The 19,178-nt window shown below is 39.3% G+C and overlaps 1 protein-coding gene across 1 annotated transcript in view; it reads left to right on the top strand.

Moving 5' to 3' along the window:
- Positions 1 to 19,178, top strand: part of LOC137151124 (netrin receptor DCC-like) — a 68,068-nt gene that overhangs the window by 6,824 nt on the left and 42,066 nt on the right. The window contains exons 2-6 of the mRNA XM_067545346.1: positions 3,865 to 3,930; positions 8,969 to 9,131; positions 10,987 to 11,098; positions 14,581 to 14,657; positions 16,725 to 16,951. Coding sequence (XP_067401447.1) covers positions 3,865 to 3,930; positions 8,969 to 9,131; positions 10,987 to 11,098; positions 14,581 to 14,657; positions 16,725 to 16,951 — 645 coding nt within the window. The remainder of the gene's footprint in view (positions 1 to 3,864; positions 3,931 to 8,968; positions 9,132 to 10,986; positions 11,099 to 14,580; positions 14,658 to 16,724; positions 16,952 to 19,178) is intronic.

The following is a 19,178-nucleotide window of genomic DNA, read 5'->3' on the forward strand; positions in this document are numbered from 1 at the left end:
TTCCTATACCAGCTCCATTATTTACTTTTTAGCATCTATCTTCCAACACACTGTGTTGAAGATTTACCTTACAGCTTTACATCCTCTTAATAAATGTGTAGATTTCCACAATAATCAAAATGTTGAACAATTGTGTGTGTTTGTCTTAACACCATAATAAATTTATATTACCGTAAATTCAATTTTAGTTAGTGGTGACACCTAGTTTTGTTGAAATATATGCTTGACTTAAGTGTTGTTTATTTCTCTGCCCTGTTATAAATCTAATTACCACTTACCAAAAGTCAGACCATTGGAAGACATTAGCTTTCATGCATAATACTAGAGAATTTTGCTTCCTCAGGAAGGTTTTTTTTCCCCAAAAAAACATGTTATAGGCTTTCCTTTTTTGAGTAAAGTAGATTAGTGGCAGAGTAAGGCAATCCAGAGACACCACAACACCGGATCCCCCAGGTCTCTAACTTCACTGCATGTGCCTGTGCCTTCCCCCTTTGCACAGTCGTAGTGGTCCTCCTCACCTACCAGATCATCATAGGGCACCCTTTCCCCCCAAAATAGAAACAGGATCCTTCCTAAGAGAGGAAGGGGTGTCAGCAGAGCCCTCCACTGTTTATCTCAGAAGTTGGAGTGTATTTATTTAGTTAAGTGGTATGGCTGCACTCTTCTCCTGCCGCACTATCAGCCAAGATGATCAAGGATACAACCCCATGCTCCAGATGTCTTCTCTAAACCTCCAACTGGCAGAAGCTGGGATAGGACGACAGGGATGGGTCATTCAGAATTGTCCTATTCTGTTCATTCCCTCTGAAGCATCAGGCACTGGCCACTGTCAGAGACAGGGCTAGATAGACCATTGGTCTGCCTCTGGTATGGCCGTTCTTGTGTTCTTAAAGCAGCAGGTCTTGGCTGTAACACCCCAGGGAGAGATATAGTACAGTTTATACCTTTCAGAGCTATTGTTTCATGATGTCTGCCCACTCAAGCCAACATCATTTTGTTGGTTACCTCTGGGTCACGTTTTCAAGAGCAACTATTAGAGCTAGAAACTTCATTTTATTTACAATCATACGACTTGAAGAGCTGGGCCTCTAGGCACAAGTCTATATTGCCTATGTTTTAACATGGCCTTATAGTGTTATTTGATCTTTGGAATCCTGATGTTCCTTACTCTGGTCACGTCCATCATGGTTTGCCCGTGGGTCAGTTCAGTTGGTGGGATTCAGTTGAGGAACAACAGAAGAAGTCTCACTAAATCAATTCCCTGCCATTGCGGGGGTTTAGGTATTGCTGCACCTCAGTCATTCCTATTCTCCGCCTGTGGCACAGAGTAGTTTAGTCTCCTGAGAGCTGTAAATACTATAGCTAATCCAGATTATTGGGCTCAGTACAGGGGTAACTGGGTAGGTTTTGTTGCCTGTGATGTGCAGGAGGTCAAACTTGATGCTCTGAATGTCCCTTCTGGCTTTAGGACTTTGAAATAGCCATGTTGTTTGTACTTTGCTCAATTATTCAATCCATGATTTCATGAGGATCACAGAACCTTAAGTTGACCTTCAGTTTCTAAAATATTTGTACATCAATTAATGTAATGCCTTGAAAAGTTCTAGTCTCTTAAAGAGCAGAGTGATGTTAAAGCAGACAGTAGGGGCTCGATATTTCAAGTGCTCAGCTCCCCTTTAGACACCTAAGTCAGGACCAGATTTTAAACAAATACTGAGTACCCACCAGTATCTCCAACTGAGGCACCCAATGTACTGTGATCTATTGACAATTTGTCCTTAGGATCCCCTTACAGTGAAAGCTTCTAGTGCAATCCCAGGAATATTACTACTATGAAGTGTAGTTTTTGTAAATAGAATTACAGTGCATCCTACATTCATCTCACTTTGCCTATTGCTCGTTACAACTAAATATTTTGCAGCCTTGCTGTGCAATTAGGCTGATTGAAAAGATGATTATGTTGATGTCATCTATGATGATAATGACCTTGCATTTATATAGTTCCTTTCAGTGCAAAGCACTTTACAAATAGACAACATTATACATAAGAATCACTTCATACTCCCCCAAAACTCAGCTATCTCTAGAATGAAATGCAGCAACTACTTAACAATGCACAACAATAATAATAGCGTATGGTAGGGAGTGAAAAAATGTTTTCCAGTTGCAACTAGTGAGGGATTTGAGGTGGCTAAAGGCTAGATATCGGAGCTGGAATTTAACTAGAACATTTTGGGTTAAATGTCCCCCCTTACTACTCTTCTAAAAAGGTTCATAGGTTCTTTATTTTCCAAAACAGGTCATTGGCTCATTTCTGTGTCTCATCTGAAAGATGGAAGTTACAGGGCTCCATGACTCTATGCTAGGAAACTGATTTATTACTAACTCATATCATCTACTTAATCCCCTCATTATCTGTTGGGAAGGTACATTACTCAGGCCATGCCCACACAACCAATGTCTGCTGTATAGCTATAAGGGTTAGGGATATGAAAGGATGCGATTCCTGACAAACGTAGCTGTGCCAGCAGTAGCCCATTATGTAAATGCAGTTATAAAAGCAAAATTGCACTTTTACTTGTGCAGCTTGTTTTTCACAGAGCTTTGGGTGGGGTGTGGAATAAGCAATACTGCCAAAAGCACAGCTTTGCTAGTATAAGCTACATCCATACTAGGAGTGTGTTGCTGGTATAGTGTAACAATATTCCTAGACTGGCAAAGTACTCAGACTTAGGAGCAGATTCTGCCCTGCACAACAGCTCTACTGCATTCTACCAGTGGCTTATAGCCCTTGACTGACCATACACCAGTGGAGGATAGGCATAGGAAAAGTTCCACCCTGCCCCCTATCAACCCTGGAAGGCCCCATATACCAGGAATGGAGAAGGCATAGCCACAGGCCTTGGCAACAGCACAGATTCATCACCTGGGTGGCTCCAGGTGGCCATAACACCGCTGAGAATTTGGCCCTGAAATTGTTTACTGTGCATAGTCCACCTTTGCAAAAGAACTGTGAAATGGGGCAAATGTTCTTTTTTTTAAAGAAAACAACAAAGACTAATTTTGAAGGAGATTTTGTAATTTCTTTTCAACAATAATCATGTCATCAGTTTTGAACTTCCTGCATTTTCAATGTTAAAGATGGCAATACCATGAAAAACAATTTCTGGGGCTGAAGTAAAATGTTATAATTTTTTTGCTTGATATCTTGTGTAAAACTTTGACAATTTTACAGTGTTCTTACTTTCTTCTTACTGATTAGATTCAATATTAAGTATAATCCTCAAAAGAAAGCCCGTTCATAAATTGAATTCCACAGGGGTTACTTTCCCCAGTTCAAGAATATAATCAAATATTAAACCTATCTTCTATGGCAAGTAACAGAAGGAATATTAGACACCCAGACACTATATGAGATGCATTGTCACCTTGTAGAATAATATTGACAATTTACCTGCACTCAAAGAAATGTCAATTGCGATCCATCAATTAACATTAACCACTGAAATGTAAGGAAAGACCAATGTTATGTTTGTCATCTGTTCTATGAACTAACTTTTCCATCAGATCTTTCAGTTTTTAAGGAAGAACATTCTGACTGATACTACTGCCTCACCTTATTTTGTCACTTTAATAAGGATTATTCGAGAAAAAAATGTAAAAAGGCAACCCTCTCAAAAGATTGAAATTCAGCTTGTTTTAAAAAGTTGACTTTTATGATAGATTTTCTCATGCACATACAGAATTACTTTTTCCCTCACTGTCTAATGCCTTAAATATTGTCAGATGGACTCTGTTTCAAGCAGCAGATCTCTCTTAGTTATCTGTCATTCTGTTTCTGAACACATGCTTTTCTGTTAACAGGTCGTCATGGAGATGGGGTCTATTGGCCAGTTGACACGAACTTGATTGACAGAAGCAGCCTTAATGGTAAGTATGGACTAAACTAGACTCTATCCAATTAAGTTTCATTAATAAGCCTTTTTTCAGCAGAGAACCCTGTCTCTCTCTCTCTCCCTCCCTCTCCTTCCCCACTACCTTCTTCACCATTTGTAAGGCCGACCAGTGCATACATGGGTGAGATTTTCAAAATCCCACTCAGAGTGTGATATTTTGTGTTCTAGAACCATAGAAATATAGAGCTGGAAAGGGACCATGAGGTCATCAAGCCCCTGCTCTGAGGCAGGGCCAAGTAAACCTAGACCATCCCTGACAAGTGTTTGTTCAACCTGCTCTTAAAAACCTCCCATGATTAGGATTCCACAACCTTCCTTAGAAGCCAATTTCAGAGCTTTTAACTACTCTTATAGATAGATAGGTTTCCTAACAGAAATCTCCCTTGCTACAGATTAAGACTATTACTTCTTGTCCTACCTTCAGTGGACATGGAGAACAATTGATCATCATTCACTTTATGACAGCCCTTAACATGTTGGAAAACTGTTATCACATTCCCCCCTCAGTCTTCTTTTCTGAAGACTAAACGTGCCCAGATTTTTTAATCTTTCCTCATATAGCAGGTTTTCTAAATTTTTATCTTTTTGTTGTTCTCATCTGGACTTTCTCTAATTTGTCCACATCCTTCCTAAATTATGGCATCCAGAACTGGACACAGTACTACAGATGAGACCTCACCATTGCTGGGACAATTACCCCCCATGTCTTAATACAACACTCCTGTTAATACATCCCAGAATCATATTAGCCTTTTTAGCAACTGCATTACATTATTGGCTCAAGCTCAATTTGTGATTTACTATAACCCCCCCAATGTTTTTCAGCAATACTCCACCTATCCAATTAGTCCCCATTTTGTAGTTACGTATTTGATTTTCACTTCCTAAATGAAGTACTTTGTATTTGTTTTTGCTGAATTTCATCTTGTTGATTTCAGACCAATTCTACAATTTGTCAAGGTCATTTTGAATTCTAATCCTGTCCTCTAAAGTGCTTGCAACTCTTCCAGCTTGGTGTTATCTGCAAAATGTATAAGCATATTCTCCATTCCATTATCCAAGTATTAATGAAAATATTGAATAGTACCGGACCCAGGAATGACCTCTGCAGGAACCCACTATATGCACCCTCTCAGTTTGACAGCACACCATTGATAACTACTCTTTGAGTATGGTCTTCAAACCAGCTGTGCACCTATACTATAGTAATTTCATCTAGACCACATTTTGGTAGCTTGTTTATGAGAATGCCATGGGGGCCTATGTCAAACGCCTTACTAAAATCAAGATAAATCATGTCTACTGCTTCCCCTGCATCTACTGGGCCAGTATAAGAAGAGGAACCACAGTTTCAATTAGTTGAAATCATATTTCACATATCATAGTTTAGATATAAATTAATGGACCTTAATATGTTTGAGAAAGAAAGACCAGGTGGAGTTAAGTGAAATTTAAACAAAGCTTTCCAAGTGTTTTGCCCCTATAATCCAACTAGAACAACAGCTGACATTGATAAGAGATTGCTATGAGGAAGCCTGCAGTAGTGTTATAGTCCATTGCCAACTGAGGTATCTCTGTAAGCACTGGTGCAAAGTAGCCAGTGAGAGAAAAGGAAGGTACCAGGAGATTAGAATAAAATGAAATAGATAATTGAGAACATTTAATTATCCCTTGGCAGCTTCTAACTATGACTGAATAGTTATTATATATATTGTAGATTCAGCAAATGTAAACCACAAAAAAAGGAAATTATACCATATTAAAAAGCATGTCCTAAAAGGAAGTCCTCTTTCTTTGTTTGACAAGTTTAAAAAAAACCATCTGTTTTGACTGTTTGAAGGTGACCCAGCAAAGTTAAAGAAAAATATCCCCTGTCATATTTCCAGTTGAAAAGATATTCTTTCTCTAATAGAAGCTGATTGTAAAATCAGTTGGCTATTTTCTTTATAGGAGATATTTTAGTTAGATCTCAGATCATAAGAGCAATGATAGGAAGGAAGTATAAGAAATAAAACAGAGAACCAAAAGATCTTAAAGGAAAAACATCATAAAATGTATTTCATGGTATTTTGTTTCAATGTATTAAGCATGCTGTTGGCAAATGCAATATTAATTGAGCCTGACCTGATATAACAAGACACAAGAGGAAAAGCTGTGGATTACTAAAGATTAACTGAATCTGACCGCTATCAACTGAATTTTAGATATATCAACACCTCTCCCTTCCCCCATTACTTAATGGCGCTTTAGTATTTTCACATTATTGAACAAATGAGAAGAACAGAACACCTGAGGTGCTGTATAAAGCCACTCTGGAAAATACACAATTTTTACAAGGCACATAACTGATTAAGTCAGACTGATTACTTTCTACAGACAAGACAGGGAGTGAATACTGAACTCAATAACATTGCCCTGCTATATTTTGCCAGTTGATAAATGAATGTTTTGTATTTCAGGCATAGCTCGTGCTGTTACAAGCAACTTAGTAACGATATCTTAGATAAAACCAGATCCATCTAATTAGTACCCTACTTTGTTTTTACTTAAGAATTTTCTTTTATCAGATCAAGGCAGGCATGGAATTTAGATCATTTTTACCAACTATAGCATTATCAACAGAAACCTCAACACATGAGGTAGGGTTCAGTTACAAACACTCTTTTCTAAAGCTGTTTCTCGCAATTAAAAAAATGCCACAAAACATTTGAAAATCAAGAACCGACGAAGGCTTTTGTAACTCCCCTATAGCTTACAATATAGAAAAGTTGCACAGTAAAATAATGGCTTGTTTGGGGAACACTGGCCGCCTTGTAGGAAGTGCAGAAATTGCTAATAATTACATTTGCATTGCTATATGCCACTTCTGTGAAGCTGAACATTTTTTTTTGAAATCCAAATAATCAGTCTGACTCCAGATAATTCATATTGACTGTGTAATATTAAATCCCTGAGAGAATTGGATGTTTCCAAGGGATATTATTTTGTCTGAAAGTTAGGGTGAAGGCTGTTATTTAACATGGTGTTCTTTTTAATGGAAGCTTCTCTAGTCTTTTTCAGTAACTGTTCTATAAGATGTGAGAGATACTGTAATTTAAAAAAAAAAAAACCTTCCTATTACCTTTAGAAAATATCAATTTGTGGTTTATATTTTCAGATGCTAAAGGTAATGTGTGTGCTTAAAGGATTCCTGCTGTCTGGATATGCCTTTTAGTTGTTGTTGTTGTTACAGCATTTTTTTGTTTTGTTTGATGTACCTGTTCTGTTGATTGAAGGAAGGTGTTATTGTCCTGGCTTCAAAGAGGTAGAGGAGGCTTTGGCATCTAGGACTTCTTGTAGGGAGAAAAATGTGTGAACATAGGTTCAGGATAGTCTTAGTAATGATTAGACAAATCCAGTCAGTACCTTATTACATGAATCACTATCTTCAGTTGCGAGAGAAAAAGCTAAATAAAACTTTAGTCATTTCCTCCGTCTTGTATTAATTTCACACTCATGTGAATCCATGGACTTACTTCTGCTTCACATGGTTATGAATGGAACACCAGACCTGTCACTTTTTACTGTTTTTATAGGAATAATAATTATTATTTAAGCATCAACTGCATGCTCAGTACAAGACATGGAAGAAAGCATAGTCCATGCTCTGTGAAGTTTATAGTTTAACTACACTTTTGAGACAAAATGTACTGAAAAGCCTTCAGAAAGGTTCTATCTTGGACCTTTGTTTATTTTGTTTGTTATAGCAGGTAGTTGACAGCAATTTTACAGACATGAGTTAACAGTTGTTAGATTCATGGGAAAACTGAGTTTTGCAGAGACAACAGAGGATGCCTGAGCTAGAGAGGGAGGAAGGGCTAATTTTGTTTTAAAGACGTTTGCTGTACATGTACATGTCATATTCCTCCAACGTCTTATACACAATATGGAAATGAAAAACCTACTGAATTCCTGTACTACGTCATTCTAATGACAAAAGCCATGAAACTCACAACTGCTTGTCATGTTCCATTGTCTGAAAAAGAGCTATCAGAAAAAGTCAATTGATTTGAGCAAATCAATTTGTTATGTAAAGAAATGACAATGCAATACAGAATAAAGATAGAAAGTTACAATAAAATTACATTTATGATCAGCTAAAAATGCAGTTTAGAAAGGTTTGATTTCTGTCATGTGCTCATTCAGTTCTAATGAAGGCAAAATGATTTCAGTCACTTTTTTTTTTTTTTTTTTTTAAGTTACAGCTGGGCTTTTAGGAGGATCATGCTGTTTGAAAACTGTTGACAGACTCTGCTCATGAAGTTATTGACATGCTGTTGCACCCTTTTCTTTTCTCCATCCCTTCCAGCTGAACTCTGATGAGTTGTTCATTTTTTCTTCTTTTTCTCCAAACTTGTGTCATTATCTTATGGTTTTCCTGAGCTCATCATAGACTTCATGGGATCCATTATCAGATAAAATAACCAAATACCATATTGTCCTATGCAAGTGTCTGGTTGTTAATCCCCAGTAAATGCCTTACACTTCAGTCCTTACTGCTTCAATATTTTCCTGTTTGCTATACCACTGAAACATAGTGAAACAAATTTCAGTACTTCATGACACCATTCTGAACCCACTGTCTGTTCTTCAGTAGAATTCACTCACCTCAGACAGGCTTTAAATTGTGCCCTTTTTATGGGTGGCTTCTGAAGGGGAAGAGGGGTAAATTGTGATCACACTGTGTCAAAGCAATTTGTCTTCCTGGACATGAAATAAGTCAGATATTTCTCATAAACCATGACCTTTCATCATTTATGTGAGAGAAGTATTTGTGTGGCATAGAATATCTTTTTTTCCCCCTTGTCTCTTTCAACAGAGGACAAACGTATCCAGGCAATCTGGTGGGCAAAAGGTCTACACCCACGATCTAGCTGTCTCTAACAAATGTTATTGTACATCACATCTGTTTTTTTACACTCTGTTGTTAAACTTGGCTGATGAAACATCTCTCATCATTTATATTTTTTCAGAACCTCCTATAGGGCAGATGCACCCTCCACACGGCAGTGTAACCCCTCAAAAGAACAGCAATCTTCTAGTAATCATTGTGGTCACCGTTGGGGTCATTACGGTGGTGGTGGTGGTGATCGTGGCTGTGATCTGCACCAGGCGTTCTTCAGCGCAACAGAGGAAGTACGTTGGTGGCAAATACCTGAACACAGAAAAAAGTGGCCACTTCTTTGACGCCTGTTCTGTTCTTAGGTTTCAAAGATGATATGGGCAAGGATTTAAGCTTCAGCTCTCTTAGTCCTCAAATGAGCATTGAGAGGATGTGGTGTCTTAGGCTGAAATATGTAATTGGATCCAGCCACTTTGTGCCACTCAGGGTATGTAAGGGTTCTGGAAACTGAATGCAATTGGCTAGTGGAGAGAATTCCCTTGTCATATGAGAATTCACAGCTCCAGGCCCTTTGCCTCATATGGCCTATCCTTGATGGAGCACATTGGGAGCAGACAGTAGAATGGGAGAGGGCGTGGTAGGGCACATGTTAGAGATGCTAAAAAGTAGCACTAACATTTATTGGGGCCCAAGGCTGACCCTGAGAAGAACCAGCCAGAACTAGTCCCCTCATGGCCCGTCCCTTTCTCTCCTGCAGCAAACAGTGCTCAGGCAGAAGGGAAAATCAATTTAACTAAAAATCTTATCTGTCTGCATGTCTGATAATGCCTTCTATGTACCAGACTGTCTGACTTGACATCCTCACCCCATTCAGCTGAAAAATGGAGTTCAGGCTCAGTATTCAGCCTATTGTGAGGCCTTTGTCCCGCGATACTACTCTAGTCATCCAAAGTGTCTCCTAGCAAAAGACAGTCAACATCTCTATTCCTGTTATTCATGTATATTAAGAAAATGCCAGAAAACAGCACTGGAAAAATATTTGAGACCATTTTCATATATTATAAAGGGACAGTGCAGGGCACAACATTTTTGCCATTCACTTTATGAAAAATCAGGAAAGTTAAGGGTGACATCTGGACTTTGTGTAAGAAATAAAAATTCCACTGAAGTCACCTAATTTGCCACAGAGCTGGGTTTTACTAGTTAATTGAGTCAAAATTATTCAGTAATTATACTATTATGAAAGACCGACATTTTCTACATAAACTTTAACCACGTTTTGCTTATGGGGTGACAAATGTATGATCGCCTAAGTGCGAGTCAAAAGTCCATTGCATTCATTTTTGTTGATGCTTGAAAGTGTGGAAGAAGGAAGAAAGTCATTACATAAAAATAAACAAACAAGGAAATTTGGGCTCGAGCTGCAGAACTGAAAGTCAGAAGCTGAACTTCCTCAGATTTGAGGGTGCTGGAGTCAATGCCTCTTGTTCAGATCATACCTGAGCTGAAACAAGGGGTTTTGGATCCATGCTTCCAATGTGGACCTGTCTCTGATTTTAAAGTCATCAATAAGTTTCAAAACCTGTGAATGAAATGACATCAAGAAAAGGTTGATTCATGTTGAATATGAGTGAACCCATAAAAATGGTGAAAGCCTTTATGCTGTACAGTAATCTTCCATGAGCAGGGAAGGCCATGCTCCTTGAGGCATTTAAAACATGACTGGGCAAAGCACAATAAAATATACTGTAGGAAACACTGCATGGATGGAGGGATGGACTAGGAGACCTAATAGCTATTTTCTGTCTCTGACTTCAGGGAGGAATTAAATATCAGCCATACTAGCTTTCCAGTAATTTAGATTTCTATAAAAAACAGGAAGTGGAACGATGAAGCATTCAGGTTTACCTTATTTTGTTGTACCCACAGTACTAGGAGTTTACTAGCATGCCCTGGGAACTTGGGCACTGGTACTTCCCTCAGGTGAGAGCTGCATCTGTTTGTCCTCATTGGCCAGTGCAGGGGGAAGCCCTCTGCCCCATCCCCACGTGCAGCCTTCCTATTAATTAATAAAAGGTCAGGCAATTTAACTTCTATATTGCATCTCCCAAGTACCCACATGTATACATGTATTTATTTGTTTTTTAGTATTGCTGTAGCATCTAGAAGCCCTAATTATGATCCAGGACCCCATTGTGCTAGGGACTACAGAAGCACAGAATATAAAGATGGTCCCTGCCCCAAGGAGTTTACAATCTATGTATAAGACAAGAGACAACAGGGGGATTGTTAGATGGAGAAGTACAAGTAAACAATGAAACGATACAACATAAAATAAAGGGCAGTACATAGAGAGCAAATTAAAGATGATATTAGAAAACATGACCTAGGAGAAGAATTGGCCATGTTTAGACTAGACAAGGGAAGGCTGAGGAGGAACATGGTAACAGTCTTCTGTTATGTAAAAGGTTGTAATAAAGATGATGTCAATCAATATTTCTCCATGTCCACTTAGGGCAGGTCTACATGACCAATTAAGGGGATATAATGTATGTGTCTCAGGGGTGTGAAAAGGCCACCCCCCTGAGCAACCGCAAGTTACAGTGACCTAAGCGCTATCCACACTGGTGCTATGTCAGGAGGAGACGCTCTCCCACCGACATAGCTTCCACCTCTCGCAGAGGTGTAGTTATTATGCTGACGAGAGAACTCTTTCTCCTCAGCATAGAGTGTCTTCACTAGCCATGCTACTGCGGCGCAGCTGCATCGGTACAGCTGTGCCAACATAGCGCTTCTTGTGTAGAATAGCCCTTAGTTTGCATTAAAGAGATTTAAGTTAGATATTAAAAACTTTCTAACAATAAGGATATTTAAGCACTGGCACAGGTTACCAGTTGTGGAATCCTCATCATTGAATATTTTAAAGAACAGGTTAGACAAATACCTGTCAGTGATAGTGTAGAATGATATACTTAATCCTGCCTCAGCATGGGGGATGAAATAGATGACATCTTTAGGTGCGTTCCAGCCCTATGTTTCTGTGATTCTACTTTATGCAGTATATAGCCAACCAGTGGAATTCACGGCTGCAGGAGTTTGTCAGGACTGGATGGTAAGCTATGTTGTGCTTGGATTGTATAATAGAATGGTTATTAATGGCATTTTGCAGCAAGCTAAAACCATGAAATCTCATACGTGCAATGCAAATTAAAAACCTGAGAGGTTCAGAAAACTCAGGTACTGGCCACTGCAAGAAGCAAGATACAGGCATAGGTGAACCTCTAGTCTGATCCAGTTAGGTAAATCCTATGTTCTTTAACTGCTACAAAGTACAGCAGTTAGATGATAGAAGATTGTCCTTCAGAAGTTTTCAATTAGTGAATATGATGCTAGGCATCTGAAGTGTGTAAAAGAAAAGTATGAGAAATAAATAAAGATTGCCTTCAAGGTACTATTATAACTGATGGTAGCAAATGTGTATAGAGATAGGAGAAGCTAGGTGGAAACTTAAAGGAAAGCAAAATAAAATTGAGGCAAATAAGTCAGCAACCATTAGACATTCTCAGTGTGTGTCTAATTTTCCCTTGGGATATGTCTTCCGCTTTTTTAGTTTCACTCTGTATCTCCCACCTTGACATTGCTCATTAGCTGCAGCTTATGTTTTTGACTCTTGCCTGCCAGGCATTAGGCTGCAATTGTTGGTGGTGTGAATGGTGGTGGGGAAGACATGTCATTTCCATTCCTTTAATGGTAACCTGCAGGAAATAACTGAGCTGAAAGTGAAATCACTTCTCATTTGCAAAGAGATTTTTTCTTATTAGCACCTTTATGCCATCCAAGTTACCTTTACTGCAGCCTGTTACAAAAACAAAAGTGCAGACAACTGTTATATTTACGATGCTGTCAGGGCAAATGGGGTGAATTGCAAAGGGCTTCATTGAGCTTCCGTTCTATTTATTTGTCTACAGCTGCAGGGGGATAGAATCCCTACCTGCTGCAAGAGTTATGATATGGTACAATAACTGGTTTAAATCAGACACAAAAAGCTGTTCTCCTGCAGGGGACAAAACATTCTTTCCAAGGTTTGATGCTAATGAGTTATCAGCTATATCTTCACTTATTTGCCTCATCCAAGCTTTTTAGGATAGTGCCTGCATAACAATAGGCAATACTTCAGCAAAGTGGAAAGAGCTGTCTTAAAAGATTCAACATGTACTGTGTCTTAGGGCATTCCATAAGGTGTATAGTGTAATACCGTATTCTGTCTGTGTGTGTGTGTGTGTCTTGCAAAGTTAAAGAGTAAAGAGCAGTAGATCTTAATTTTTAATTAAATTACCAAAAGGACATTTAAGATTTAATAGTAGTAGCACTCAGCATCATATATCTTCAATGCTCTTTACAAACAAATTAATGTTCATGACTCCCATGTGAGATAGCAGAAGTAAGTAAATGTTATTCATTTAATTGATTGTGAACAAGGGGCTCAGAGACTTACCCAAGTAAATAAATGGCAGATCAGAATTAGAACTCAGGATTTCCTGGCTCTCAGTTTATGCTAGTCTCTCAGGCTGTCACAACATACATTTTTTAAGGGCAAACCTTCACTATTTTTTACATGTGATCTGAGAAAAAACACCTCATTTTAATATGTAAGTTTGGTGCATTTCCTATTGTTTAATAACTGGGCATCAACCAAACCACAGACACCTGATATAAACTTCTCAATTCCAAACTCCTTGTTCTCTCACCCTCCCGCCCCAAGCAGAACAAAGATAATGGCCCTGATTCTGATTGCACTATAAATCTGGAGTAACTCTGTGAGCTTCAGAAAAGTGACTCAGATTTATTGCTGGTGCAATGCAGTTCATAACCTGTCTCACTGTGTCCTCATATTATGTTGCATATAAAATGGAACAGCCCATCAGTAGAGACTACGGGCGTGGTGTGGCAAGATACTGCCTCCCACTGTATTTGAGGCTAGGCATTTTGCAAGATCAGGACCTAAACATACTATGGGTTGACTCATTTATTTTCACTTGTTATTGTTGACCTTCTGTTATGCACTCATGACTTGGAGTCATTTTACCTCTCATGGGCTAGGAGACTATCAGTAATTCGTGAAAATAAACAGTGTAACCAGAGCTAAATCTTTAATTGTTTTTTTTTCCCCAGTAATGATAGCATTGCTGTAGGGATTTTGTCATTAGGGCTGGAATGACAATAATTCCCCATTTATAGTCACATGTAACTTTATTACAAAATTGAAAATAACAGACTGCACATACACAGTAATTATAGGCAGACTCTGTGGGCCTTGTTTCACATGGGCTGCACAAGAACAGTCTATCATAAGTTTATTTGGAGATTTATGAAATAACCTCCACCCTAGATTGGTCCCTATTCCCTCTCCCTGAGGCAAACTCTTTGAGCTCTCACAACATTAACAACTAGATTCACAAAGGGACTTAGATATTGTGACATTCAAATTCCCCCTCTGCCTGATTATGAGAAGGGATTTGAACAAGGTTCTGCCACCTCTTAGGGGAGTGCTGTAATCACTGAGCTACATGATATTCTGACACAGGGCTCCCTCAATCTCTCCTCTTGCAGCTGTTCCACTTTGGGTAATTAATTAAAGAGTCACTGGGCTGGAGAGAGAGTGAGAATGAGTCTATATCCTGGTGGTTAGGACACTTGCCTAGGAGGTGATAGATCCTTGTTTAAGTCCCTTCTCCTCATCAGGCAGAGAGGGGAGACTTGAACCAGGGGTCTCCCACATCCCAGATGAGTACCCTCACCATTGGGCTAAAAGTTATGAGGTAACGGCTCCTTCTTCCCCCACTAGTTTGTGTAGAACTAGGTGATCTTCTGTGCACACCTACCCAATTGGATCCTGCAGGCAGAGGAGTGCCTGTTTTCTTCTGATTCATGAATCATACTGGAGCTTAGGTGTCTGGATGCCTAGAGTGAGATGTCAGTGTGCATGCCCACAGGCAGAAATGAAGGCACTTCAGGAAATTCTGCTGCAAAAATCTATGCACTGAGTGAGTTTCAGCACCTACAGATTTAAACGGCAGCTAAGTGGGGGGGTTTGTGAATACCAGTGGTGCCTAAATCTGGGACCTAGGCACCTAAAATAGCAGTTTGGCACCTGGGTCCCTTGGTGAATCAAGACCTAAATCCTTAAAACAGTTTTAGAATTCTAGTCACTGTAAGAATTTAAACTAGTTTAAGCTTTTAAGGCAAGGGCTTGAAGAATTGAGGCCCAAACCCTAGTCCCCATAAAGCCTATAGAATTTTGCCATTGACTTATGTGGGATCAGAATTTGGCCCTAAATGTGATTTTAAACTCTGATAAAGGCCTGCTCGTAAGGTCTTCTTGCATGCAAAACTTTCACTGACTTATGTGGTTGTTATACATATTGTCAGACTGCTGGATCAGGCACTTAGTACTTAAAAATAGCATAAAGTGATTTAAATCCTTAAAGTAGGTTAAATTCTTAAATCTACTCAAATTGACCTTACTGAAAAATAACACTTCTTAACTTTTTTAAACTGCCACCAGTACAACAGCTTATGAAAAGGAAAGCTAATGTAATAGACACAAATAGGGCATAATGCAACTCCCATTGAAGTCAATGATGGATTTTCCATTGACTTCAGTGGGCTTTGAATCAGGTCTATAATGACTTGGTAGATGTATAAAATGCACCTTGGGGTGAATAACTTGTGGGGCTCAGCATCTGTGAAAATCAAGTTGCTGTTTTTTCTGATGATTAAGTGTACAGCCCAGTCTGAAAATTTTGGCCTCACCAGTGTGCATCTCACTTTCTTCTCCTCTAAACTGGATTATACTTATCCACTTTTGTAAAGTGCTTTTAGATCTGCAGATGAAAATGCTATGTGAATGCTCAGGCATTTGTTCAGCAAATAACACCATTAAAAATAAAACAGAGAAGCTGCACATTTTCCATATTTTTAGATTACTTAAAATGAGTTTAAATAATGCAACTCCAATGAGACTTCTTAGATAGCTGCAACAGAGCGCTCTTGATCTATATTTAAGTTGCATACTTTTTCTTTAACAATAGATGCATATATGTAGCTGGATGAGTGTGAGTGCATGTGTTTTGTGTATATATACACGCTGTGTGGTTTTGTAAGGATAGAACATATTGTAATGAATATACATAAAGAACAAAATTAATGTTGCTGTGGGACATATCACTCTGATTTCTTAGCTTTTGTGTGATAAAATCATGTTTTAATGTATTTTTTAGGAAATATAACATGTGCTGCATCTGTTTATGGGAAGCATGAGATCTGCAGAGCACTGCAGGAATATACTCTGCACTATTCAGAAAATTTTACTCTTCCCAGGAGGAACTTCACCATTTCCCTATTGTTTCTGGAAGGAATTTTTTTTCTCCGATTGCACATCAGCTGGTGCACAGATGACCTACCATGTTGAACCCCAAGTTGACGCATGCCCTGGAGCAACAGCAGTATTTCCTCTCACTTGCCCCTTTCATTTATTTCCTAAACATATGCTCTCATGAGACACCTTATGTGTAGCTCTAAGGGGTTGGCAAGTAGCCTCATCTGGATCTAACACCAGTGCCACTTCATGGATCAGCAAGCAGCTGGTGCACCAAGCCCCATGCCCTGGGGATTTAACATATCATCATTTATAATATATTTATCTCTAGAGGCCTAAATGTATAGCAGCCAGATGATAACTGGTTCTTAAGCTTTGTAGGACAAACCCAAATGGATTCTTTTGTTGCATAACCTGGGTCTCCCAAGAAGAGATCACCTAATTTTTAAAGGCTTTTTTGGGGGTGGGGTGACATTTTCTTAGATTTCAATCTCAACTTTTTCCATAGAAAACGTGCTACCCATAGTGCTGGTAAAAGGAAGGGCAGCCAGAAAGATTTGAGGCCCCCAGATCTCTGGATACACCATGAGGAGATGGAGATGAAGAATATTGAAAAGCCTTCAGGTTCTGACCCCTCAGGAAGAGACTCGCCAATGCAGAGCTGTCAAGACATCACACCAGTCAGCCACAGCCAGTCTGAAACTCAGCTGGGCAGCAAGAGTGCCTCACAGTCTGGTAATATCACTGGCATTGTGCTTATTGAAATGTTCTAATTCTAAGCTGCCGGGAGCTGTTCTTAACTTCAAGTATCTGTTGTGATATGTAAATGTTCTCTTTGCAGGGGCAGAATAAGGCAGTCAATCCTGAAATCAATCAAGCTGGGTGCTATGGTCCGTATTTGGCCTAGCCATACCCAGATGTGTCAGAAAGAGAAAAGGGTGCTCAAAGTCTTTGTACTTGGGCCTGCCACCCTCCCATTCTCGCACTCCTAGATGTAAGGACCTGGGGAGTCTAAACCCACCAAAGGGGACCAGCCAACAGAATCAAGCTGGCCCAGGGTGGAAATGCGCACTGTACACTGCAGTGGTTTCTCTAAAATATGCTTTGCTACCATTCTGGAGAGTTATTCTGGTCAAGTCAGTCAGAATACCTCTGAGGGACTGCCCTGCGGTAGGCCCCCCTCCGCCAGTCCAGCAGTGATTAACAGGCACAACATTGTTCCGGTGGCTGTGCCAGCCCCAGGCATTAAAAAGTCACAAATCATGCCCTCCAAAAATTGGTTTAAAAATCATGAGATTTAAAAATAATTAATTTTAGGCTCTTTTTATTTGCTGTGTAGTGCTAGAGCACTTAGAGTTCATGTTTTCAAGCTATTCTCTGAAGCGATGAGGGCTAGAAATGCCCATTTTAAAAAAAAAAGTGAAATCTGGGATTCTCAGATGATAACCTAATTCCAACAACTGGGGCTCTAAAAAAAACCCCACCAAATATCAAAAGACTCATAATAAAATTGTGAGAGTTGGCAGGTACCTGTGGTCTGAGGGCTTGTATACACAATCACTTATGGTGGTATAACTTAGAATAAGCCACCCCTGAGTAATGTAAATTACACCAACATAAGTGCCAGGGTAAACAGCGTTGTGTCGGCAAGAGAGCTTTTCCCTCCAAAATAGCTACTGCCTGTCGCAGAGGTAGTTTTATTTTGTTGACAGGAGAGCACTTTCCTGTCAGCATGGAGCATCTTCACCCGACACTCTACAGTGGCATAGCTGCATTGGTGCTGCTATAGCGCTTCTAGTGTAGATTAGCCCTGATATAAAATCATGACTCACATGCATGGGTAGCTTTCAATACAAATTGGGCAGTACATATGCTAAAATTGAGAAGTGAGGGAATGAAAAATCACCTGTACCCATAACTGATGAATAGCATATATTTTATTTAGCATTGGAAGGTTTTAGCTTATCATTATCAAATATTCCCAAATGCTTTAATGAATAAGAATGATTTTTCAAGAAATCAAACATTAAGCAATCTATAGTGTCTGCAGAGGAGGTACATTTCATTTTCCAAAATGACTTGCTACTTGCTTTGGTTTCTAATTAGAAGGATATGCAGCATGTTTGATTTCTGCTATGTTCTAACATGGCAGGCTCAGAACTTCAGCTTGAAATCAAATGTTATTGAAGGCTTATCTGCATGGTCAAGCAAGCCAGTGTGTAAATCTACAGTGCACTAGCCTGAACATACTAATTGGCCATGTGGACCCTACTGTATGAACCAGCTAGTCAAAGTATGTACTATGGTACTTTTAATGTGCAGTTGCTGGCTCTACAGAGAGGACACGGCAGGCTAGCATGCTGTACATTCACACCTTGGCTTGCCACGCACTAAGTCTTGGTGTGGACAAGCCCTGAGTTTGCACTTCACTTTAGGAAAATATGTGGAAGGTGGGTGGTGAATGACAGAGAGGGGGAAAACACAGTGGAAAAAATCAGATGAAAAATGGAGCAGAGAGAAAACACAGTTCAAAAGAGTATCACCATCATAACTGAGATCAGAATTTGGCCCAGAGAAAGAGAAATTCTAATGCGAAAAATGCAATTTAAGTGTAGTATATAGGCAGCCTAGCTTTCCTTTTTTATACATAAAGCACAGCAGAGGCTTCATTTTTTGCTAGAGAAACTTTTTTTGCAGTAATAAAAATCTATTTAGGGTAGGGGAGGGCTAGCAATATAGATTCAAAATATAAACATATTTGGCATGAGTTTGCAGTGGCTGCATCACTCATGAGTGACAGAGGCAGGTTAATCTGGAAAATCACATAGGGTTTTAAATAATGTGGATCCTTTGGTGATATATGTGATGGTAAATGCTTAGATTTCTGCAGCTGCTACTATTGTTTGCATTTCTATTCCGTACCTACCATAAAAGGTACAGGCTTTAGTGTAAAAGAAATGGC

This window comes from Emydura macquarii, unplaced genomic scaffold (assembly GCF_026122565.2).
Source record: "Emydura macquarii macquarii isolate MOO-44397 ecotype Brisbane River unplaced genomic scaffold, CSIRO-AGI_Emac_v2 contig_1045, whole genome shotgun sequence".
NCBI lineage: Eukaryota > Metazoa > Chordata > Testudines > Chelidae > Emydura > Emydura macquarii.